The sequence below is a fragment of the Drosophila melanogaster genome, chromosome 3L, assembly GCF_000001215.4.
Source record: "Drosophila melanogaster chromosome 3L".
NCBI lineage: Eukaryota > Metazoa > Arthropoda > Insecta > Diptera > Drosophilidae > Drosophila > Drosophila melanogaster.
This window is the reverse complement of record NT_037436.4, coordinates 4445688-4469222: the sequence shown is the minus strand read 5'-3', so window position 1 is coordinate 4469222 and position 23535 is coordinate 4445688. Positions and strand designations below refer to the sequence as shown.

The window sequence follows — 23535 nt, the reverse complement described above, 5'->3', positions numbered from 1 at the left end:
TCGCCACTGTTAAAGAACTGTGTTCTGTTGCCGTAACAGAGTAAGCCGGGACACGAACCACGAATGTAAGCCACAACGGTCGGTTCAAAGACGATGTTAAATAATTTTTGGAATTTATGTGCTCTTAATGCAGATTTATACAGCCAGAAAGAAATTTTGTTGTATTCTTAATGAACTTTAGCTTTTGTGTGTTGTGCTGGCTTGCGGTTTCGTTTTGTTCGTGCCAAAAGTTGCCAAACATCCAGTATATATTGGCCTGTAGCTGGTTGGCTGTGTTAACTTGGCTTCCGTTGCTTGGCCGCTAATTGATTCCCCACATTATCTCGCCCCCTTGAAGATTAATGTTTGACATTATGCTGGGATTGATAAAGAGTTTTCAAAATTATTTGCTTGCATTCGGTTGGAATTTGGTCTTGAATTTGGTTTTGAGAGAACTCACTCATAGGAATGGACACAGTAAACTTGTTCTTAATTATGCCCAATATCTAATGTGAAATTTATAAACACTAAATACTAAAGCATTCACCAAACTAATTGAACCGGTTTCAGGATCGGTTATACGGCTCTGCAATTTCCGATCCCGTCTTTCGATTTAGATCCCCAACCCTAATACATCGCACGCGTGTTTAGCGGTGGACATATTTGGCTATTTCAACAAATTCATTGTTCAAAATACACATTTGCGATGATATATATTTGGTATATATATGGAGGGGAGTGCAGATTGCAAACTCGTTTACCGTTGTGTGGCATTTACCCAGCATTAATCTAATTAAACCACAGGCAGGAGCGTTGTTTTCATTTCAGATGAAGTAATCAGAGCTAATTTTTTATATTAGCGGGTAGATGATGGTCTGAGAACTCATTTAAATGCCGGAAACTTTGATCCGCTCGGGTCAGATCACACACATCAAATTCCGACAAATTGCCAGAGTCGCTAACAGCCATTCAAAAATTAACCATCGTGATTAATCGATGACTATGGCACGTTTAATAATCACTTGATTGACGACTAAGTCCAAGTCATGACGTAGATAGTTCGCACTAAGTCTGACAAGCAAACCAGATTTCTTCGATACTGAGAGATTTGCCCTATAGATTACGCAATACAACTTCTAAATGGAAATTAAGCGAAAAACCCCCGGAATTCTAAAAAAAAGAACAGCATGGATCAAATTATTGCGTCGGTCAACGATCGACCTAGCCACGTTTGGTGGGAATTCTTGGAATACTATCCATCTTGTACGTCATAGCCGAAGAGGATAATAATGTATTTGAATCGAGAAGCAATTAACGGCACAATCTGAAGAAAAAGATTTGTTTGCGATTATTGCAAAAATAAATGGACTTCATTAAAATTCAAATCGATTGTATAACAATCAAGTTTGATGGTAGGAATTCAAATGACCAACATTAAAAATCAGTTTAAGAGTGCAACTTTCGACGCGCGTAAATCGATTTATCAATTGCGTTTAAAAGAGAAGATGACAGGAATCTGGAACAGTGGGTTAAGCTGGGATTGTGGTTGCCCTTGCAACGGTCCATGGCAAAGGTCAGTTTGAGGAGGGCACTGCATAAGCAACCGGTTCCACTTCCGATGACTGATTCATGCACTTGGATGACGTTTGTCTGAAGGTTGCCCTTCGAGAGTGTGAATATTTTTTTTTTTTCGTAGGGAGAGATAATTTGGGGCCTCTAGCCACAGACGGAACTTTTGGGAGAATTTATGCAAATCCACGAACGCTCTCATAAATAAAACATACTGAAATCGGTTTTTTTTTATAGAACCAAATCAATGCGAAATTAATTTATGCTTTTCGTCGCGCTAACCAGCGTGGAACGTGGCTCTAAACTAGATTTATGTGGGGGATCATTTAAAGAGTGCCATTGTCTATGTTGTGAAGTGCGAAGTGGCTCCATCTTCTCCAAATTGACTGTCATATGGTGGAGCACCCCTGCTGGTTATCGATCACAACTATCCAAATATTTGCAGATTAACGAGCATGAAATTGCGAGCCCATGCGGGACTTCCATTCCCCGAAATTCCAGCACTTCTGCGCCTCCACTTTCTGAGTTCTTCCACGCGATCGTCTATATTTCACCGGTTTTTCTAGAATTTAAATTAAATCTTTTCAAACAGCTCACGAAGCGCAGACTCAGCTTTTAAGTTATCACATATTTAAAAGTAGTCTTTTTGCTTTCTTTGGATTATGATTTTTATTATATTCGAGTTCATTTAGGTGGGTTCTACTTGGATGTGCTAGGCGCTTTTTTCATTTTGTTGCCCTGGCCAAAATCTAAATTTGTCGCCAAAATATAAAATTTCGCCTGGGACGCGACAGAGAACGAGATAGACCGTAAGTTTATGGGTGTCGTTCTGAGGGAGCTGCGTAGCCAGAAGACTCAGAAACGTCAGCAGCAGCCGGTTAACCAAACCAAGCAGGTTCTGTTAAGTTTTCGGAGCTCCGACGAGAAGCTTCTGCCGTGAAATCTCTTTTGGCCATCCTGAGGCGCGCTGAACTATAAATAATGTAGACCCGAGTAGAAAAGGCACAGTCACAACTCTACCTTCGAGGTGTTGAATTGGATCTGAGCAAAATGGTAAGACCACAAGCCGAGGAACGGAAATGGAGTATCGAGGATTAGAGCGCTGCACTCGGTGGTGGATACGAATACCGAGCTGGCAGACCGTGGAATATCTATGGACACCTAAAATGCAAGCTTTGCTTACCGATCTGTGTTTTCTTCGCAGAAATTCCTGATAGCTTTTGCCCTGGTGGCCGTGGCCAGCGCAGATGTTTCTCATCTGTTCTCGAACAGCAACAACCTGCAGGAGGATGGATACCACTATGCGCCACCTAGCGCTCCGGTCGTCATCGACGTGCCGTATGTGCCCCACGAGTCTGCCCCACCAAGAGTAGTGGTCTACGAGGCCCCCAAGCCCAAGCCCACACCCCCTCGCCCCGTCTACACACCACCAGTGGTCATCCCCTCCGAGCCCGCCGGTGTCCTCAAGGACGATGGTTACCACTACGGACAGCCCTCCGTGAAATTCGAGGTCTCTGCTCCTCCACCACCGAAGGTTGAGTACCTGCCTCCTCCGACCAAGAAGGTGGTTATCGCCCCTCCCCCAGTGTATGTGCCACCCCCAACCAAGAAGGTTGTCTACACCCCACCCCCACCACCACCAACCAAGAAGGTCGTCTACACACCACCCCCACCACCACCAACCAAGAAGGTCGTCTACACACCACCCCCACCACCACCAACCAAGAAGGTCGTCTACACACCACCCCCACCACCACCACCACCGAAGAAGGTCGTCTACACTCCACCCCCAACTGGCATCCTGAAGGACGATGGCTACCACTACGGCCAGCCCTCCGTGAAATTCGAGGTCTCTGCTCCTCCAGCACCCAAGGTTGAGTACCTGCCTCCTCCGACCAAGAAGGTGGTTATCGCCCCTCCCCCAGTGTACGTGCCACCACCAACCAAGAAGGTTATCTACACCCCACCCCCACCACCACCAACCAAGAAGGTTGTCTACACCCCACCCCCACCACCACCAACCAAGAAGGTCGTTTACACACCACCCCCACCACCACCACCACCGAAGAAGGTCGTCTACACTCCACCCCCAACTGGCATCCTGAAGGACGATGGCTACCACTACGGCCAGCCCTCCGTGAAATTCGAGGTCTCTGCTCCTCCAGCACCGAAGGTTGAGTACCTGCCACCCCCACCCACCAAAAAGGTGTACGTCGCTCCCCCAGTCTACGTGCCACCACCCACCAAGAAGGTCGTTGTGTACACCCCACCTCCACCACCACCGCCAGTGTACATCCCTCCCCCAACCAAGAAGGTCGTCGTCTACACACCACCCCCACCACCACCACCGACCAAGAAGGTGTACGTGACCCCCAAGGTCGAGTACCTGCCCCCCGTCCAGAAGGGATACAGCTACCCCAACGACCCCCAGCCCGCGTTCAACTTCTAGGCTCTCGAAGCTCGTTGTAAATACACAGATTAAGTATTAGCCATATTTTTGAACGAATTGTGAATGAGTGGCTTGGCCTTTCCCTGTCGCAGGAAAGCCAAGTCCACTTGATATAACCGTGAAAATAAAAATCATTCGATTTTAATTAGCTGTCTATTGATAGTCGGGAATATAGTAAAATAACACAAAGCTTGGTTATCGTAATTCAACTCAATTTACTTAAATCAAGTATCTGTCTATTTAAGTGCCAAAAAATGAAATCGTATAAATTTATGTTATTTCAAAAGTATAATTTAGTACCTTATGATTTTTGGAAAGGTAAATCATATCTAACGTTATATCATATACGCCTTTTGCTATACTATGAGTTTTAATGTGACTCACTTAGCCCGAGAAGTATGCTTCGTTTTCTAAAAGCATTTCTTTGCTAACAGAAGCAGTTTCTTCTTTAACAGAATAAATTGTTTAACGCTTTAATTTATACATATATATTTATGTGCAATTTACACATGTATGTTAGTTCATTGACAGGGATTTAATAAGAAGCAAAAATTTAGCTCACCTTATAAATATATTTATTTAATTTGAATTTGTATTAACAAACGAATTCAATGAATTGTATTGAAATCAGGTATATAATATTGTTACTTGTTCCAGTTATTAAAATGCCATTGTTAGCTTTCTTTGGATAATCAAAAAGTGGGTGTGTCTCCATTCAGATCCCGTTGGCAGTTAACAGCAGGTGCAATTTCCGCCTAGACATAAACCAATCTAATCAATGGCCAAATGGCTAGTGCAATCAATCTTCCAACGTCCACTGAAAGGCGATGCTATACTATAATCAAAATGTCAAGTTGGCGTGGATAAATTGTGCGATGGCTTCGCGAGTTTTGCAGCCATAAAATCCAATGAAACGGAAACGTGTTGAAGCGACGCTTTTATGCGCTTTATACATATGCTCCGCCGGGCATCGGGCAGGGCTGCATAATTGAATATAAGACGTGAGGAGCCACTCGGATCACGTGGATGGGAGCAAACACTGATCTGTCAGAATCATTAGTTCGTATACAAATCGACAAACAAATGCGCCAGAGACAAAAGCAACGCACTGACACTTGACCCCACAAAACAAGTCTTAGCCTTGGCAATGGCGATGTGGTTGGAGATGGAGATGTTGTAGCATTTTGAGTGGAGTGCCCGCTGCCGAAGCGGTAGCACCACCATTTGGCCCAAGACATCGATTCGTTTGTTTGTTTATCTAGGGCCGCTCACTGTTCCACTGGTTCGGTTTATGTTTTGGCTTCAGCACAGTCATCACGATCGGCTTGGCGCAATTAATAAAATGAGGCAAATGTGGCGAACATATAGAAGTATAAATAGTTTGGGCTCGATCGCCGGCGCCTGCATTCGCTTGAGCAACGCTCCATTGGTAGCGACAACTATTACGGCATTCTTAAAGGTTTCCCTTTCAAGTTATACCCAGCTAAAGATCATCTAACATCATGGTAAGCCATCGTCTTTAGTAGCTTATAACCACCACTAATTTGGATTTATCTCAAAGTTACTGCAATTGGAGCATTTAACTTAAAAAAAAGGAGAACATGTTCCCTGCTTAACATAAGCTTAAGATAATTGTTCATCAAATTTGCACTTCCATCATATATCGACTATTTAAAGTTTTTTGTTAATAATTCAACCAAAACTGGATTTTTTCCAATAGTGAGTCTATTTAATGCAGAAAATTATCATAATTTGTTTTTAGGATTATAATCTATTGTAGATAATACACACTTCTAGTTTTGCTCACAAGAACTTTGGTTATAATTTTTAAACAAATTATTTTATATATTTTCTCTATAGCGCTTTTTGGTATTCAGTTTCATGCTTATGGCAATTTGTCTGGCCGCCCGAGCAGATGTCTCCCAGTTGGTGAGATCTGGCAATGGATTTGTTTACGATGTACCCAAAGTCACGGAACTAGAGCTGGAGGTGAACAACGAGTTTCCTACGGGCGAGGAATTCCCCCAGGATGCCATCCCAGTGGCTCCCTCCGATGCGGAACTCGGCCAGGCTGAAGATCTGGAGGAACCAGTAGAACCAACAACAGCCGGCACAACTGCCTCCAAGAAAATCCATGGATACAAATACCAGGTGCCCAGTCGGCGCTTTAAGAGCTAAATTCCACCCTTACTAATTCCAATTTGTACCAAAGTTTCGTAAAGATAATAAACAATAAAATCAAATCGAAATCTAACGGCGTTCCTTTCACAATTCAGGCCCTTGGACAGGGCTTATTCCAAAAACTCATTGCCTTGGACGTGGCTCAGAACGAGATTCACAGCTTAGAGTAGTGTATTCATAAAAAGCACAAAATGTCTCTGCTCGACCAAATATTTCTAATCCAAACCGGTTGAGGAATCACGAAATTCGCAGAGATTTGCGATAGATCAAAACTGCTGAGGCCTAGCCAACGCTGAGATGAATGCCCATAAAAAACGACAATTAATTCCATAATCGGCATAAATTACTCGCATTTTGGCCAAAGGCGAGCAGAAACGAGGATGGTTCAGCACACGCCATCCAATTCCGGCACTTGACAATCGATCAGTTCGATCTCTACTATGCAGTTCAACAACCCATTGATTTTTTGGCATGCGGTCAAATAAAAGTGATAGTTGAATCTGGACCAGTATCGTCTGTTTGTTTATACAATCGTAGCCGAAGACGCTAATCCAACTAATTAGTCAACTTAAGGCGGCTGGTCTCCAATCAATAGAGAGTTCTAAATAATCCAGACATTATTTAAAATAGTTTTTTAGTTTTGTAAACACCGTGTCTAAACTGTTCAAACAATAATATTTAAGTATTCCTTAAGAATAAAATTAAATGTTTCCAGACTTGTTCATAATTTCATTCACTATAAACATAGGTCTTCTCCTAAAACTATTTCGATATCTTCTGACTACCACCATTAAAAAAATGTTAGTTTGAAAATAGTCTTAATTTTCCTTGTTCTCCGTGGCCGTTAAGCTCCTTACCATCTTCTCCGCCTCTGCTATATAACTCGACTGATCTGTAACTGAATTGCTTCCGCAAGATCATGTCCAGCAGACAGCTTCATTGTCCATCTGTCCATGAAACTCTGACCACTCAAACTTCTTGAGTTGCAAAAGGCAGCGCGAGCCATAATTATTATAAATGAAGTCTAAATGATTTATGACAGCCAGCAGAGCACGCTTACAACGCTTCCAGCGACGGAACTACCTCTTCAGATGCACTGAGAGAAAATTTAGCTTGACTAGCTTAAAATAAATAACATTAAGTGCATGTACCTTTCATGTATGAATGAATTTCATTAATTAACATTTAAAATATGTAGCAACCCATATCAGAATGCAAGTACTCGCTGATTACTTATTTCAAATTGATTCAAAATCTGCTCAGAATTTTTATGAATTTATGACTGTTTTTCTGTGTGCTAAGCTTTTGTGCCCCAGGTTCCGTCGGAAGTTTGGTCATACCTTTAACACCGTAACAATGAAAACCCAAGTGACGACGTTGATGAAAAACGGCTCAGTAGGGCCCCATATAGGCATAATAGTTCCGAAACAAAGTTGGCGATGTTGACGCTGCTCCTCTGTCAACTTCGGCGCACTATTGTGGCGCTAATCATTCATATAAACATGGCTGCGGAGAGCGCTACAGATACAGATACATTTACCGATACAAAGAATGCCGTGGGGCTAGCGGTGTTATATCGATTTAAATGATAATAATTGGCCTCTAGAGCGCCATGGACAGTATCGATCTGTTTTAGAATTTTGACTATAAATAAACCGACGTGGATGCAAACGCTCAATCATTTGTGGTTTAAGAGCTCAAGGTGTTAGACATATCATAAAGGAGATGGTGAGTGTGGTCAGTTGTAGATATGAGAAGCAATCTGAACTTCACGATTTCTTTCCTATTTCAGAAGCTATTCATTTTGGCTACCTGTCTGCTGGCTTTTGCAGCCGGTGATGTTTCGCATTTGCCGCTGGAACTCCTGGAGGAGCATCATGAGCATGGCTATGGCTATGACTACCCCAAGCCGGAGATACCATTTGTGATTACCTCGACGACGGAGCCACCACCGCCACCACCGACTTATCTGCCACCCAAACCAGTACCCACTTACCTACCTCCTCCTCCGCCCACAACCACAACTACCACCACAACCACTCCGGCTCCTACTCCCGCTCCTACCTACCTTCCTCCCCCTCCACCTACTACCACTACCACGACAACCACTCCCGCTCCCACTCCTGCTCCCACTTACCTTCCTCCCCCACCTCCACCACCGCGTACCACTACCACCACCACCACTACAACCACAACGACACCTGCACCCACGCCAGTGCCCACGTACCTTCCACCCCCACCACCACAACCGGAACCGGGTTACCACTACGATGTGCCCGCCCAAGAGTTCACCTTCTGAGCAAAATCGCGATCGAACTGAACATGGAAGATTTCCCCGGATTAGTTTTGTTTTAAATCGTTCCACTAGGCTTAGGTTTATATAAGGTTAAAGCCATCTCAATAAACGCTGTTTTGTTAACCCCATTAGCATCGGTATCTCCCAAATATTTATTGGGATGGGACAAAAGTGGTACAGATGGCCGAGTCAATCACCGTCAATTGTCTGGGATTTCGTCGCATCCGCTGCATATTCATGAGCTGCTTTGTTGTGCAGAGCTAATTTGGTCGAAATCGCATTAATTGTTTTGGGGTAGAGGGAGATAACACACGCCGATAATTGGCCGACCTCAAGTTCATGAAAACCAAGAAAAGTGTGAAGAAAACCAAATAGCCAGCCGGTCGAGGAAGGCGCGATCTTTGTATAAAAGCGGTGACCATCGACGTTATTGACATTACTACCTGCTGTCATCAAACGGCAGCAACATCATCTCGATCGGTGGATTATCTCTTAAAGGAAATGGTAAACAGTAGCGGCATATTCTCTAATAAAGATGACCTAACAGGAGGTTGGTTATTTTACAGAAACCCATGCTGATCCTTTTGGCTCTGGCAGGCTTTGCCATCTGTATTCGGGCAGACGTGTCCCACCTGTACGGAGGAGGTTACCACGATCACGGCCATGATCACCATCACCACCATGATCACGATCACGATCATGATCACCACCACTATGATGTCCATTCCCACCACCATTCTCCCTCGTCACACGATCATCATGATCTGCACATTGATCTGCACTATCAGCCGGATCACCACCATCATCATCATCAAGAGGCCAAGTTCGATATCCCTAGCGGATATAGCTATGGACCTCCAGAGAAACCTCGCCAGAAGTACCTGCCGCCCAAGGTTTCCCTGCCACCGCCACCACCTCCACCGCCCAAGGCAACTTATCTGCCTCCCTCAAAGCCTGAAGTGAAGTACCTGCCCCCCGAACCGGTGGCCAAGTATCTGCCACCCAAGGTCGCTCCCAGCCTGCCTCCTCCACCACCACCTCCAGTTGTGGCGCCCAAGCCCACATATCTGCCTCCCAGTCCGCCAGAGTCCAAGTACCTTCCTCCTCCGACGCCCGAGGTGAAGTATCTGCCACCTGCTCCAGTGGCAAGGTATCTGCCACCCAAGGTTGCACCCAGTCTGCCACCACCACCTCCACCCCCACCAGTGGCTCCCAAGAAGCTGTATCTTCCTCCTGCCGAGCCGGAGACTAAGTACCTGCCACCTTCCGAGCCCGTCGAGAAGTATCTGCCTCCTAAGCCCGAACAAAAATATCTGCCACCCCAGCCTGAGGTAGATTTCCACATACCGATTCCATCCTATGCACTGCCCTTGGGCCCTGCACCAAGTCCAATCCACGACGCCGAGCCTGGTTACCACTACAAGCCTCCACTTCGCCGTTTCAGGCATTAGGATAATCAACCACCGAAAAAAAACCAAACCACAAGCACTGCATCTAGTTTTAAGCTGTACACATTAAAAGCATTTTTAACAAAAAATAAAATGGAGTATTACACCACTCGCACTCTTTCCCCATCCTCAAGGTCAAAGATATCAAACCCAAATTGCTGTCACCCAGCCCCCAAGGGATCCATGTGGATTTCAATCTGACCTCCAAATCTAATTGCGGCCAATCAACCGAAATAGCCAAACGGCTTCGGTTTTAGCTTTAGTTCAGCTCGATCATCACCTGCAGTGTCGATAATTACTGTCTTTTTGGATGAAAAATGATGTGAGTTTTGGTTTGAATATATTTATAGGGATTGATCGGTGTCGGTTACAGAAAGGTTCAAACCGAACCAAAATCGCTAATCGCCAATTGCAGCCATCGGCAATGGGACGACAGTTGACCTCTTTCAATGTTGCCCAGAGATGGGGCAAGTCTTTTAAAGGTGCCATGAAAAGATTAGACAGAAATAAATAATTAAGCCCCTAACGAATTGAGTATGCTCTTTTGAAAAGGGTTAAAGTTTAAATGTTTAAACATTAGGTTACTTTAATAGCACACTTGATTTGTCTTTCATTTTGTCTTTAAGCATTTTAATTAAAACCTGATAGTGATGTATCAATAATGTTATACATTTCTTAGGTACATGATGACTAATGCATACGAAATAAATAGTCTAACAACTCCAAAAGTACGATAAACTATTTATCCCAATAATTGCCTAACCAAAAACTATTTTAAGTACTTGGCAAACGCAGCGGTGATCGTAAAACCCAACACGTTTATGGCTCCCAGCCATAAAGAGCTCCCTGGTCGGGCCAAAAAAAAACAAAAGCCAACGCAACGAGATGACTTCGAATTAAGAGATTTAATAAAAATTGAATGCCAATTCCCAATACCGGCTGCCAAAGGGGCGAGACCCCTAAACGCCGCTTAGCTGACAACCGGGCCATTTGGATATAGACGGATCGCAGTCAGATCGTCTCTCGCGGCGTCGGCGTTGGCCAGAGGTAATAACGTGACGCGATCGCTTTATAGCGACCACTGATTCAGGTTCAGGTTCTCTAACTGTATAAATAAAGAAGCACTTGCCGGAAACTGTATCACTTCGGTAGAGGCCGTCGTCGCACCAAGAACGTTCCAACAGAAAAATGGTTTGTGTTTACTCTCCAAGGATAATAGCTCAGCGTGTTAAATTGATTTTATTGTATATTTCAGAAAGTCCTTATGCTGGCTGTTTGCAGCTTGGCTCTGGTAGCCGCTGATGTCTCGCATTTGTTCGGTCATGACCACCATGATCACCATGACCATCCTGGCTACAACTATGACCCACCAAGCATCCCCTTTGAACTGCCCACTCCGGCTCCGGCTTATCTGCCTCCAGAACCAGTGACCGTTCGTGAGGCTCCTGTGACCGTGCCTCCTCCAGTTTATTTGCCACCAGCGACCGTGAAACCTGAGATCCCGGTTGTCAGGACCCCCAAGCCCGCCTATCTGCCTCCTCCACCACCAGTGATTAAGGTCAACCCACCCAAGCCCGCCTATCTGCCTCCTCCGCCACCAGTTGTCAAGGTCAATCCACCCAAGCCTGCCTATCTGCCTCCTCCGCCACCAGTTGTGAAGGTCAACCCACCCAAGCCCTCCTACCTGCCTCCTCCACCACCGGTTGTTAAGGTCAACCCACCCAAGCCTGCCTATGTGCCACCTCCACCACCGGCTGTCAAGGTCAACCCACCCAAGCCCGCTTATCTGCCACCTGCACCTGTGGTGGAGCAGCCCCGTTACGTCGCACCAGCTGTAGTGCCCGCCTTCAAGATCCCGATCCCTTCATACGCCGCACCTCTGGAGGAACCCGTAAACACCTATCTGCCACCCCAGGAGATCGTGGAGTCCCATGATGATGGATACCACTACGATGCGCCATCTCAGCCGTTCCTCTTCTAAATAGCCATCATCCTCAGCCATTTTTTATTTGTTGTCTTTGAGTGTGACGTGTATTTACCTGTAGTTATTTATTGTTTACCTAGCTCAGCCTGCACTAAAAACGAAATAAAGCTTAGCACTGCGAAAACGTAGTTTCCCAAGCGTGTTATATGTATATCCTGTTCTGATCTTGAACTTGAGAAGGGAAAATCCTATCGTAAAAGAGGCCATGACCACGAACTCGGCTCAAGTGCCACGATAGACAGCATAATTGCCTCGGGAGTGCTAAAATTATATTTCAGACCGAGGCAGAACAGTTTCATTCATGGACAATCCAGCTGTGGTTATTTTGGGAACTACACTGAGTAATGCTCTATGGCCAATTCCGGCTTGATTTATTGACAACCCAAACAAAATCCAGCTTTGAGTAATTGAACTTAGCAGCCATAATAAGCTGTAGTTTTATGGGTCGAATTGTGGCTGAGCTTCAATAAACGACATTCTTATAATTTATGATACCACCTTAATTGCTCGAGACAATCGCTGGCATTGTTTAAGAGGTGTGATGATACGCCCCCGACCATTGGAAGTATTTTATTTTTTTTTTGTTTTAATCCGCCCACAATGCTGTGAAAGTTTTTATTATTAATTTATTTATTAAGGCATACGGGGAAGTCTTGAATCCCCTTTGTGTCCTTCTTATCTATTAATTCAGCCCATTTGGGCTCGCCGGCTAACTATAGTTAGCTTTTTCAAATTTACAGTAATTTAACTACAATTACATAACAATCACATATAACAAATAGGATTTAAGATAAGCGTCAGCTTCTGCGGACCCTTGTCAAAGGAGATCGGGTAATGAGATCCCTCGGTTGCCTTCTATTGAGCCTCCTTGGTGGGCGAGATCTGTTTAAAGCGCTGGCCAGCCGATTTCTGTGGCGCTCCAGCCTGTCATGGTATCTGCTCGAGTGCTTGTTTATTTCGTCAAATACCGTTGCGAGTTTCAGGTCTCTGTGCAGGGTGGTGTTTCGAACAAACCACTCGCAGCCGGTGATGAGTCTTGCTACCTTATTTTGAATAGCCTGGATCCTTTTGATGTGGCTGTCGCAGGCTAAGCCCCAGATTTGGCACCCATACTTCCAGTTTGGTGCTAGGATCTGTTTGTAAATTGTCAGCTTGTTGGATAGCGACAATTTACTGCGCGAAGAAAGTAGCCAGTAGTGCTTCGCCACCTTAGCACGTAGGCGCGTTCTGATGTCGGTCACATGCTTGGAAAATGTGAGTCTGCGATCCAGAAGCACTCCAAGGTACTTTGCTGCGTTCGGCTGTGGTACGGGGACTTCCTCGATGTAGACGGGCGGTGGCGTTCTCCGCTTTAAAGTGAAGCAGACGTTGTTGGATTTACTGCTATTGATGCCAATATTCCATCGTCTTGCCCATTCCGAGAACCGGTATGCAAAGTCCTGGATACCATCGGCTGCGTCGTGCTCGCATCGGGACCTGTAGGTGACGCACACGTCATCGGCAAATGTGGCCAACATAGATTTCCCGTAAAGGCTTACATCTGGCTGCGGCATGTCGTGGCTATACAGGCAGTAGAGCAGGGGGCCGAGGACACTACCTTGTGGAACACCAGCTGCCACGTTGTGCTCGGTGGAAATTGCTGAATGAAAGCGCACAGCGAACCTCCTTCCTTCCAGGTACGATTTCAGCAACCCAAAATATGGAGCAGGCAGCGTCTGCTTGATTTTCAGTTGGAGTCCAATGTGCCACACTCGATCAAACGCTTCTCGAATGTCCAAGAAGAGGCTGTTACAATATTCCTTACTGTCGTAGGCAGTCAGAATTTGCTCGACGACTCGATGGAGCTGCTCGACAGTACAGTGGCCAGCACGGAAACCGAACTGGTGCTCAGGGGTAATCCCCTGGGCTTCCATAATCCTTACAATCCGGACAGCAATCAGTCTCTCAAACACCTTCGAAATTGAAGGGAGGAGACTGATCGGCCGGTAGGAGGCGGGCTCCCTTTCCGGCTTGCCAGGTTTGTGGATCATGGAGATTATCCCGAGCTTCCACTGATAAGGGAAGTATTGCAACCTCACAATAGCGTTGAAAACCAACGTTATGTAGAGGATCGCTTGTCTGGGCAGGGCCTTCAATGTGGCGTTGCAGATAACGTCATGTCCAGGTGCTTTGTTGTTACTCTGGCGCACAATGACTTCGGCTACCTCGCAGGGTTCAAACGGCGTGATTGGCATATCCATTTGAAGCGCTTGGTTCAGCTGGTCCTGAGTTTCTTCAACCTGTTGCAGGCTGGCAAGCTTGAATGGTTGAAATCGCTCGGCGAGGTGCGCAGCGAATACCTCCGCTTGTCCCAAGTCGGTCCGACACCATGTCCCGTTGCTATCGACTAGAGGCGCCTTCCTCGTGCAACGCCTTTTGATTGCGCGCGTGGCCTTCCACAGCGAATGCGTCGCTTCGCTTTCGACTCCGGTATTGGCAAGCCTTTCGTCGAACCATGCGGCTTTGTGCAGCACCAACGCGCATCGGAGCCTACTCAGAGCTCGGTTCCATTCCGTTTTGTCCGACGGGTGCCGAGACCTCATCCACCTAGTGCGTAAGCGCCTCTTCTCAGCTATAAGCAGCAGGATCTCCCTGGGTATTGGGATTCGATCTGCCGCGGGCTGCCGAGATATGCTGCGAGTTGCCAATCTAGCTGCTGACTTGATATTGTTGGTGAGCAGTTCGATAGCATCATCAACGTCCTGTCCAGAGTTTATGGCAGTGTTGAGGGGCAGTGTGGACTCCAGTTGCGATTGGAATACCTCCAGGTTAGTACGCCTAGTGATAAGCCGCTCCATCTTAGGGTAGGATATTGCCCCCGCATCCAGCGTAATTACCAGAGGCAGGTGGTCGGAGCTAAGCTCAACAACCGCACTTATGTTAGCGTGGATGCCCAGCACACCCTTTGTCAGTGCAAAATCGATGTACCCTGGTGAGCCTCTACAGCCGTACGGGTATCTTGTTGGTCCTCCTGTTGCTAGCGAGTCCACCTCCGAATTTAGGACGAGATTCGCTAATGCAATGCCTCTTTGGTTGCTCCTTCCCGCACCCCAGAGCCAGTGGGACGCGTTCCAATCGCCTGCAACAATGAACTTCGTCTGGAACTCTTCCAAAATGTCCTTAAACTCGTCCGTAGTCCATGCAAATCTCGGTGGGCAGTAGACCGCTCCAAAGCTTATAGGACCAAGTGCCGTTTCAATAACCGCCGGCGCAAGTTGCACCTTGGCAGTGGCTATTGGTGTTAGCGGAAAGTGGGCAAGGCTATTTTTGATTAAGATAGCTGCTCCGCCTTTGGCGTTGCCACCACTCGGATCATTGGCAGTGTAGGCTACAAATCCGAATAGCTTAGGCGTCTCTGCCCCCTTGCAGTGTGTCTCGCTGAGCAGTAATACATCGATTTCGTGACGTCGCACGAAGCACTCTACTTCAGGCAACTTCGTGGATACGCCGTCGGCGTTCCACACTAGGATGCGCAGCGGCATCATTATGGCGCTTGACGCGCTTGGAGAGTAGTGAGCAGATTGATAATCTGCCCCTGCTGATGTGACTGTTGTTGCTGTTGCTTCATCATCATCATCATTAATTCCATTTGCTTCTCTTGAATCGAGCGCAAAGAATTAATGTTCTCATTAAGCGTCTGCAGGATGGCTTCAATGCTGCTGCTAGCATCCGTCGAGCGCTGGAGTGTACCCCTAGACGCCCTTGTCCGGCTGCGGCTCCTTTGACGACTGGGGCTTCCATCATAGGGCTGTTGCTGTTGCTTCTGTTGCTGGTGCGTCAGGCTCATTGGTTGCTTGTGGTGAATGGACCCTCTAGCCACATCTGCATAAGATATTCCGCCTCGAGAAGAGGGGATCTCCTTACCTCCAGCTAAGCCCCGTGGAGTTGGTCGCTCGCTTACTTCTGTTCTTCCAGCCACTCCACTTCTGGGTCTGGATCGCTGCAGGAACGGTTGTAGCTTGCTGCAACCTTTATAGTTTGCAGGATGCTGGCCGCCACAGTTGTAGCAAGTGCACAGCTCGATGCGTGGCCTGGTACAGTCCTTGGCTGGGTGTTCGCCGGCACATTTCACACAAATGTGGGCCTTACGGCAGTATTTGGCTGTGTGGCCAAACTGCTGACAACGATGGCACTGGACAATAGCGTTACGCTTGCGGAGAGGCTCAATAACTACTCTCATATGGCATAGTGCCTTTACCGCCAGGATCTCCTTATTGTTTGCCGCAGCAGCAATATTTAGGAAGAACATATTGACTGGCGACGCTTTTGAGGTACCCGGTTCGTTTCGCCTAAGCGGTGTGTGAATATCGAGAACCTTGTGCCCGATCTTTTCCAGCTCATCCTTGATTTGGTGATGTAGCGTACTGTGGTGCAGGCCTTTCACGCATACCCTGTAAGGCCTGTCCTCTTTAAGCTGGTAGCAGTGGAACTCATACTCTTCGATCTCGAGCCAGTTCACTATGGTGCGAAATGTATTAGCGTCAGCCGCGTAAAGCCTTAGGACACCGCTCATTGACGCCCTAGCCTCAATCTTTTCTAGGTCCACTATATTTTCGATGCTCTGCATCATCAGGTATACGTCGTCCACTCCCTCCATTACTATAGGAGGTGGTTTGGACTGCGCCTTTTTGGCTGAGCTAGTGGTACCAGCGGAGGCTGCATCCCGCTTAGCGGCAGCAATTGCAGCTTGATGACTGGTACTGGGCTGGTCATACAGATCGCCAATTTCATTGCCTACTTGTTTGTCAGCTGTGAGATGCGCAAGTAAACCAAATCGGTTTGAATTGCCGCCATATCTAGGTTCTGTAGCCGAAGGGTTTTCCCCTTGTTTGCCGATGGTTGATTTGGGTTTTTTCCTTTCAGTCTCCGGAGAAGCACGAGACTTTCGCTTTATTTTTTGAAAGCGCTGCGGGGCAGCACATTGGGGGCTCGAGAGAAACGCAGTATCCAACGATTCATCAGCCGCAGCGGTTTCATTTAAAGTGTTCATATTGAAGTGTGCACCAAATCACCAGGGTTCTAGCCAAAACTTGAACCCTGGGATAGAAAGCTTTAAGCTCGCAAACAGCTGTTTGTGCGATCGCGTGGCAGCTGGGCAGCGGAGCCCCAGTTCGAGAAACTTAACTTTGTATTTTTGAATGAAAATGTTTTCGTTTCACTATTATTTCACTGTTAGTGACTTGGGGGGTCACTATTTGCTATGTGTGCCAGTATTCTGGTCTTGTCCATAAGTTTATTACCGCGAAAACTAATTTCACTTAATCCACTTTGTCAGGTGCGTATTGTTAGACACGAACCTTTTTGTATCGCTGTGAAAGTGAAATTAATGCGATCAGGAAGTTAAACATTATTTTTTCGGTGCTGCCATCAATGGAGAAGATGCCCGTGGAATGTTTGTTGACAAAATGAATTGCTCTTATGCAAATCAACTTCATGATCTAATGGCTGGGAACCAGTTTTCCCTTATAGCCACCCGCTTCTTTCTGTCAGCAAATGCAAATTAATAAGATTATTACGTTTATCTTTGGCTGAACGCCCAACAATGATTTACTTAAGAGTTTTATCTACGGTTGTTGCTCTTAGTAGCGCCGTTTAAATAAACATGGCCCATAAATTATCTGTCAAATCATTGATTTTAGAAAGCAAAACCGAAAAACTGATGACCCCACTCGAACAGGCGGTCTAGCCTGTTTCTTATTCGCCACTAATGAAACCAACTATTTGTTTCCTTATTTTTTGGCACGATCATTTTGCTGATGCATTTGAGACGAAATGCTAATTGAAAGTTAGCTTATATCGGATCATTCTAGACGTGGACGTGGATCATAACTACATTAATATTTCGGGTTTGATTGTGCATACTTTGCGTATGATGAATATAATGCTGGCAATTATGTTCGAGCAGTCAATTAACAATATAAAATAAAATTGAAATAAATCCATCAACACGAACAGAAAAAATAAATCAAATGTAATTTAAAATGGCTATTAAATCTGACCTACACGATATTCAGATTACAAAACCATTAATAAAACTAATTTGCCTTTTTTCATGCGGTATGTATTAATTGCACTGACTTCTTTTAAACAGCCGAAAACGTATTGTTTGCGTAATAAAAATTAGTTGAGGTATCACTTAGACATATATATTTATATAAAGTTGCTTATTAAAATATACAGGATATGTTGGGCTAGTGCATTATGGTTTTAGCGAAATCAATTTTTCAAATTTTTTTTTAAAGTCTACTTAATTAGTGTAGCCTAATTGACGCCCTAGCCTCAATCTTTTCTAGGTCCACTATATTTTCGATGCTCTGCATCATCAGGTATACGTCGTCCACTCCCTCCATTACTATAGGAGGTGGTTTGGACTGCGCCTTTTTGGCTGAGCTAGTGGTACCAGCGGAGGCTGCATCCCGCTTAGCGGCAGCAATTGCAGCTTGATGACTGGTACTGGGCTGGTCATACAGATCGCCAATTTCATTGCCTACTTGTTTGTCAGCTGTGAGATGCGCAAGTAAACCAAATCGGTTTGAATTGCCGCCATATCTAGGTTCTGTAGCCGAAGGGTTTTCCCCTTGTTTGCCGATGGTTGATTTGGGTTTTTTCCTTTCAGTCTCCGGAGAAGCACGAGACTTTCGCTTTATTTTTTGAAAGCGCTGCGGGGCAGCACATTGGGGGCTCGAGAGAAACGCAGTATCCAACGATTCATCAGCCGCAGCGGTTTCATTTAAAGTGTTCATATTGAAGTGTGCACCAAATCACCAGGGTTCTAGCCAAAACTTGAACCCTGGGATAGAAAGCTTTAAGCTCGCAAACAGCTGTTTGTGCGATCGCGTGGCAGCTGGGCAGCGGAGCCCCAGTTCGAGAAACTTAACTTTGTATTTTTGAATGAAAATGTTTTCGTTTCACTATTATTTCACTGTTAGTGACTTGGGGGGTCACTATTTGCTATGTGTGCCAGTATTCTGGTCTTGTCCATAAGTTTATTACCGCGAAAACTAATTTCACTTAATCCACTTTGTCAGGTGCGTATTGTTAGACACGAACCTTTTTGTATCGCTGTGAAAGTGAAATTAATGCGATCAGGAAGTTAAACATTATTTTTTCGGTGCTGCCATCAATGGAGAAGATGCCCGTGGAATGTTTGTTGACAAAATGAATTGCTCTTATGCAAATCAACTTCATGATCTAATGGCTGGGAACCAGTTTTCCCTTATAGCCACCCGCTTCTTTCTGTCAGCAAATGCAAATTAATAAGATTATTACGTTTATCTTTGGCTGAACGCCCAACAATGATTTACTTAAGAGTTTTATCTACGGTTGTTGCTCTTAGTAGCGCCGTTTAAATAAACATGGCCCATAAATTATCTGTCAAATCATTGATTTTAGAAAGCAAAACCGAAAAACTGATGACCCCACTCGAACAGGCGGTCTAGCCTGTTTCTTATTCGCCACTAATGAAACCAACTATTTGTTTCCTTATTTTTTGGCACGATCATTTTGCTGATGCATTTGAGACGAAATGCTAATTGAAAGTTAGCTTATATCGGATCATTCTAGACGTGGACGTGGATCATAACTACATTAATATTTCGGGTTTGATTGTGCATACTTTGCGTATGATGAATATAATGCTGGCAATTATGTTCGAGCAGTCAATTAACAATATAAAATAAAATTGAAATAAATCCATCAACACGAACAGAAAAAATAAATCAAATGTAATTTAAAATGGCTATTAAATCTGACCTACACGATATTCAGATTACAAAACCATTAATAAAACTAATTTGCCTTTTTTCATGCGGTATGTATTAATTGCACTGACTTCTTTTAAACAGCCGAAAACGTATTGTTTGCGTAATAAAAATTAGTTGAGGTATCACTTAGACATATATATTTATATAAAGTTGCTTATTAAAATATACAGGATATGTTGGGCTAGTGCATTATGGTTTTAGCGAAATCAATTTTTCAAATTTTTTTTTAAAGTCTACTTAATTAGTGTAGCCTATTTTTCGTCAAAATATCTAAACGCAACTTAATTTGCAATGCTGCCCCATTGTATGCTTTTAAACATGAGAGTATAACAGTTTTGATTTTTAGCAGTTATGAGAAGAAAATCCTTTAGCAATTAAACACATAAAGCGTTCAACAATGCTGGTTGTGAGAAAAGTGCTGTAATGTTATTATAAATTAAAAAACAAGGTCCGGTTACAAATTACTACTTTAAAATCAAGTTGCAATATGGGTGTGTAAGTCCGTGTAATCAACATTCAGTCATTAGGCCACAACGATCTATTAATGCCAATTGACCAGGGAATAAATAAAAATCCCAGCCAAGACGGAAGCACCTCCGATGATGAATTTCCCGCCTGTCACCACTGCCATCCATACAAAGGAGTAGAGTGGAGTGAAGTGGAATGGAATGGATGGATCAAGACCCAGTTTGTCATAGTTCACTGACAAAAGTGACTGTTAATGCCCCTGAATAGAAGCTGAGGCAAGGCAATCAAATTGACAATCAATCCATCAATCAATAGTACATTGTCTCAAAAGCTGACCACCCGGACAGACTATGGCTTTTAAATCGGATTGTTTACACTTCTGATTTGACTATGTGGCCAGTGGTCGTTTGTGTGTATTTTTGGGACAACTTGGCAGGTTCAGAAGATGTCTAAACCGGTTAAACTTAATGTATTTTGAAAGTAATCTAGTAGATTTATGTATTTCTATTTGTTTAAGCTGCGGCTAGTTTCGGTTTACGACCCGTCAAGAGTCGTGCAAGAAGCTGCATAAATAATTCTCCCTAATTAGCCGAATAAGACGCACCACTTAAGCCCAGTGTAGTCTTAATGAGTGCCAACACCACGCAACACAGAAATTGTTTCCCAGCCACTTGTTAATAAGTCGACCCCAAGTGCTCAGATACGCAGCTTCCGTATGCAAATGTCCATATTAGATGGCAAGTACATTTTCCTCATGGCAATCCATGATTAATGAGGAACCAGCAACGATGATGCCGATGGGGGGTACTCATCAAATCGAGAACGAATCTTTGTACAATTTCGACACACTTTATTGTGCTTTGATGAGCTGTGAATAATATAATTAAAACCTGATACTCTTCCCCCGTTTTTTCCGACCAGTTTGATTGGCCTTGGTAGATGAATGAAATAGTTGAACCAAAAATTTGTTTATCATTTTTACAAATAATTTACGTTTATTTATTCGTACTTTACTGGGCAATTCAACAATAACTGAATACTTCGTTTTTCGATCTTTGTCTTTAGAACATCATTTGTCTCTTTGTACTTCGCTCTTTATGCTTTTGATCTTGACTTCTTCTTGTTGGTCGTTTCTTTGATGGTTTCGTTCTAGGATTAGGATAGTTATAATACGATATTTTGATAGTTGGACAGTTTGATAGTGTGGATCAGTGCGTGATAATGTGTGTGTTGATTTGGATAATTGTTAATGCTTGATACGGTTTGGGTTTTGATTTTGATTGGTTTTTGAGTTGAAGATTGGTGCGTAGAGAGTTGATTCAGGCAGGTGAGGAGTGGAGGAGAAGGAAGAGAAACGACAAAATAGGAGGAATTACTGGGGTTGTCGAGCACGTATTAAATATAGTTAAGATCTAGCTGCGTCCTCTTAGTAGCGGCGCAGGCGATAGAAACGTCTTACATAGACTGGACGGCGGTACTGGTATCCAGCCCTGCTGTTGTAGGTGTGTCCCACCAGCTGCTGTTGCGGCAACACCACCTGCTGAGCCACCGGCGCCACGTACTGAGCCCTCTGGACAATCTGCTGCTGGACGGGCTGCTGGACGAAGGATTGGGCCACAACCACGGGGCGAGCCACTGGATGAGCAACTGGCCGAGCGATGGGAGCAGGGGCGGCGAAGACGGGACGGGGAGCAGCGGCCACAGGACGAGGAGCAGGTGCGGCAGCCACCGGTGCAGGTTCGTCGATATCAATGTACTCCGGCTCCGGGGTGGCAATATCCTGAGGATTGGGTCCCTGGGTGGCGGAGTCAGGAAGCTGAGCTCCAGCAGCAATGCCCACAAGGGCCAAAGCCAATAGCAAAAAGAATTTCTGCAAAAAAAAAAGGAGAATATTTACCATCAATTCTGCTACCTAGTTCTTTGCTTGAATGACTATGTCCTTAACTGCAATAAGTCTAAGACTTATAACAATTTGAGGGACACAACTTTTTATATTATCATCCCATATGGATGACCTCAGTTTAAGTCAAAATCTGCTATATACAAATTAACAGATATTTCAAAAACTGCCAGTGAGTGAGATTGTTATTTTAAGAACATTCTGAAGCATAATCATGTGCGTGGCTTCGGCACGGGTGTGAAGTGAATCAAGTCCCGAGGAGCACTAGAAACGGGACAGCGCGTTGATGAAGTCGTTTAGAGCACTTGAGTCCGGGTTGGTTGGCACTTGTGGTGAGAGTTATTTTTGGGTTTCTAATTTGAATAGTTCTATATCACGTTTCACTTGGTCTTTTGTTTTTCGTTTTTATCCTGGTTAAAACAGCAGCATATCACTAAAATTCGTTGTCCTTGTTGCAAGGATCACATACCATTTTTGTTTGTTTTGGTTTTGGGGTTTCACGAAATTTTCTCGAGCAGAAGCAAACGAGCAATTTACACTTAAGAAGTTCAAAGCACAAATGATGATGAGCTGGTCAGTGGGTATGAAATTTATACTATATCGCCCGTTCAGTCCGTCCGGTTCGGTTCAGTTCGCTACGTGGGTCTAAGAGAGTCTGGGCAGAGCGACGGCGACCGCCAAAAACCAAAACCCGATGAGACACAAACCGCACACCGCGTTATAAATAAGGCAAAAACAAAATCTTAACAGCAGAAGCGGCAACGTTCAGCACCAAAAGCAACAACGGCAGCAGAGGCAATTCAAATCAAAATTTAAATTAAATGAAACGAATCGAATTGAGAAGAATCGGCGACTAGAAGAGGATGCTGGAGATGCCGACGGGCTGTGAGATGCTGCCGGGACCCTTTGGACAATCACTTAAATGTCGTCACGAGTCATGACGCACAAATAAAAAGGCCCACAATATTAGAGATCTACACTGTTCAAAAGGTGGCGAAATAAATGTTAATAAGAGGGCTATGTGATTTTTGGCTATGTTCGTTGCCTAAGTCTTTTGTTTTGAAAATATCGAATACAATTTCTTTAAGCAAATGTGACATTTACAGGAAATCGGATTCGAAAGATTTCATTCACACAATTACTCTTTAACTAATGTTCGTGTCTTAAGTCTTTTGATTTTCAAGAACAGGAAATAAAATTTTCATTTAAATCAAATAAAATTCCCCTTACTCAATTTTTATCAGTGTATGTACTCTGATTTTAACGCCGTTTGTCTCTTCACAGCGCGTGCCTCAATTAAAGTTTGTTTCCTAAGTCTTTCATTTTGTCTCCTGCTTGAAGTAATTTGCATAATTTTTTATTAGAATAATATTTTCATATTGAAGTGGCTCTATTCCAGTATGCTAAAATCTTGCCAGAGTTTATCCAAGGGAAAGATTAGTCATCGAAGTGATAGCCC

General features: G+C 44.5%; 6 protein-coding genes and 1 long non-coding RNA gene across 11 annotated transcripts, besides 1 other annotated feature; 6 read left to right on the top strand and 1 right to left on the bottom strand.

Annotated features, from left to right (window-relative positions):
• Nucleotides 1-2592: 2592 nt before the first annotated feature.
• Nucleotides 2593-4118, top strand: CG32241 (uncharacterized protein). Its single transcript, NM_168087.3, has 2 exons — nucleotides 2593-2601; nucleotides 2753-4118. The coding sequence occupies exons 1-2, from the start codon at nucleotides 2599-2601 to the stop codon at nucleotides 3995-3997; spliced, it is 1248 nt and encodes a 415-aa protein (NP_729000.2). The 5' UTR covers nucleotides 2593-2598; the 3' UTR covers nucleotides 3998-4118.
• A 1281-nt stretch (nucleotides 4119-5399) lies between these two features.
• CG15024 (uncharacterized protein) lies at nucleotides 5400-6249 on the top strand. The gene is made up of 2 exons (NM_144079.3): nucleotides 5400-5502; nucleotides 5858-6249. The coding sequence occupies exons 1-2, from the start codon at nucleotides 5500-5502 to the stop codon at nucleotides 6173-6175; spliced, it is 321 nt and encodes a 106-aa protein (NP_652336.2). The 5' UTR covers nucleotides 5400-5499; the 3' UTR covers nucleotides 6176-6249.
• Nucleotides 6250-7718: 1469 nt separating this feature from the next.
• Nucleotides 7719-8601, top strand: CG15023 (uncharacterized protein). 3 transcript variants are annotated; one of them, NM_001300006.1, is made up of 2 exons: nucleotides 7719-7906; nucleotides 7971-8601. In NM_001300006.1, exons 1-2 carry the CDS (start codon nucleotides 7904-7906, stop codon nucleotides 8475-8477), a joined length of 510 nt encoding a protein of 169 aa, NP_001286935.1. In that variant the 5' UTR covers nucleotides 7719-7903; the 3' UTR covers nucleotides 8478-8601. The 3 variants fall into 3 exon arrangements, with proteins under 3 accessions (NP_001286935.1, NP_001261416.1, NP_647906.2); NM_001274487.1 differs by having other exon boundaries at nucleotides 7852-7906; nucleotides 7974-8601; NM_139649.3 differs by having other exon boundaries at nucleotides 7852-7906.
• A 304-nt stretch (nucleotides 8602-8905) lies between these two features.
• On the top strand, nucleotides 8906-10030 carry CG15022 (uncharacterized protein). Its single transcript, NM_139648.2, has 2 exons — nucleotides 8906-8978; nucleotides 9041-10030. The coding sequence occupies exons 1-2, from the start codon at nucleotides 8976-8978 to the stop codon at nucleotides 9923-9925; spliced, it is 888 nt and encodes a 295-aa protein (NP_647905.1). The 5' UTR covers nucleotides 8906-8975; the 3' UTR covers nucleotides 9926-10030.
• Nucleotides 10031-11059: 1029 nt separating this feature from the next.
• CG11345 (uncharacterized protein) lies at nucleotides 11060-12046 on the top strand. The gene is made up of 2 exons (NM_139647.3): nucleotides 11060-11113; nucleotides 11178-12046. The coding sequence occupies exons 1-2, from the start codon at nucleotides 11111-11113 to the stop codon at nucleotides 11901-11903; spliced, it is 729 nt and encodes a 242-aa protein (NP_647904.2). The 5' UTR covers nucleotides 11060-11110; the 3' UTR covers nucleotides 11904-12046.
• Nucleotides 12047-12518: 472 nt separating this feature from the next.
• Nucleotides 12519-17246: a mobile genetic element.
• A 3904-nt stretch (nucleotides 17247-21150) lies between these two features.
• Nucleotides 21151-22650, bottom strand: CG12607 (uncharacterized protein). 3 transcript variants are annotated; one of them, NM_001274486.1, is made up of 3 exons: nucleotides 22546-22650; nucleotides 21636-22046; nucleotides 21151-21428 (listed from the first exon to the last, which is right to left on the bottom strand). In NM_001274486.1, exons 1-3 carry the CDS (start codon nucleotides 22546-22548, stop codon nucleotides 21423-21425), a joined length of 420 nt encoding a protein of 139 aa, NP_001261415.1. In that variant the 5' UTR covers nucleotides 22549-22650; the 3' UTR covers nucleotides 21151-21422. The 3 variants fall into 3 exon arrangements, with proteins under 3 accessions (NP_001261415.1, NP_647903.1, NP_001137884.1); NM_139646.2 differs by having other exon boundaries at nucleotides 21151-21325; NM_001144412.2 differs by having other exon boundaries at nucleotides 21151-22046.
• A 177-nt stretch (nucleotides 22651-22827) lies between these two features.
• lncRNA:CR45739 (long non-coding RNA:CR45739) lies at nucleotides 22828-23227 on the top strand. The gene has a single exon (NR_124783.1). It is a non-coding gene; the product is annotated as a long non-coding RNA:CR45739 (long non-coding RNA).
• The last annotated feature ends 308 nt before the right edge of the window (nucleotides 23228-23535 follow it).

Excerpts from the sequence above, each read along its gene's own strand:
- CG12607 (NM_139646.2), bottom strand. Across the intron at positions 21,326-21,635 it reads AGTACCGCCGTCCAGTCTAT|AACGAAACCATCAAAGAAAC; the intron begins GTAAGACGTTTC and ends TCCTAATCCTAG.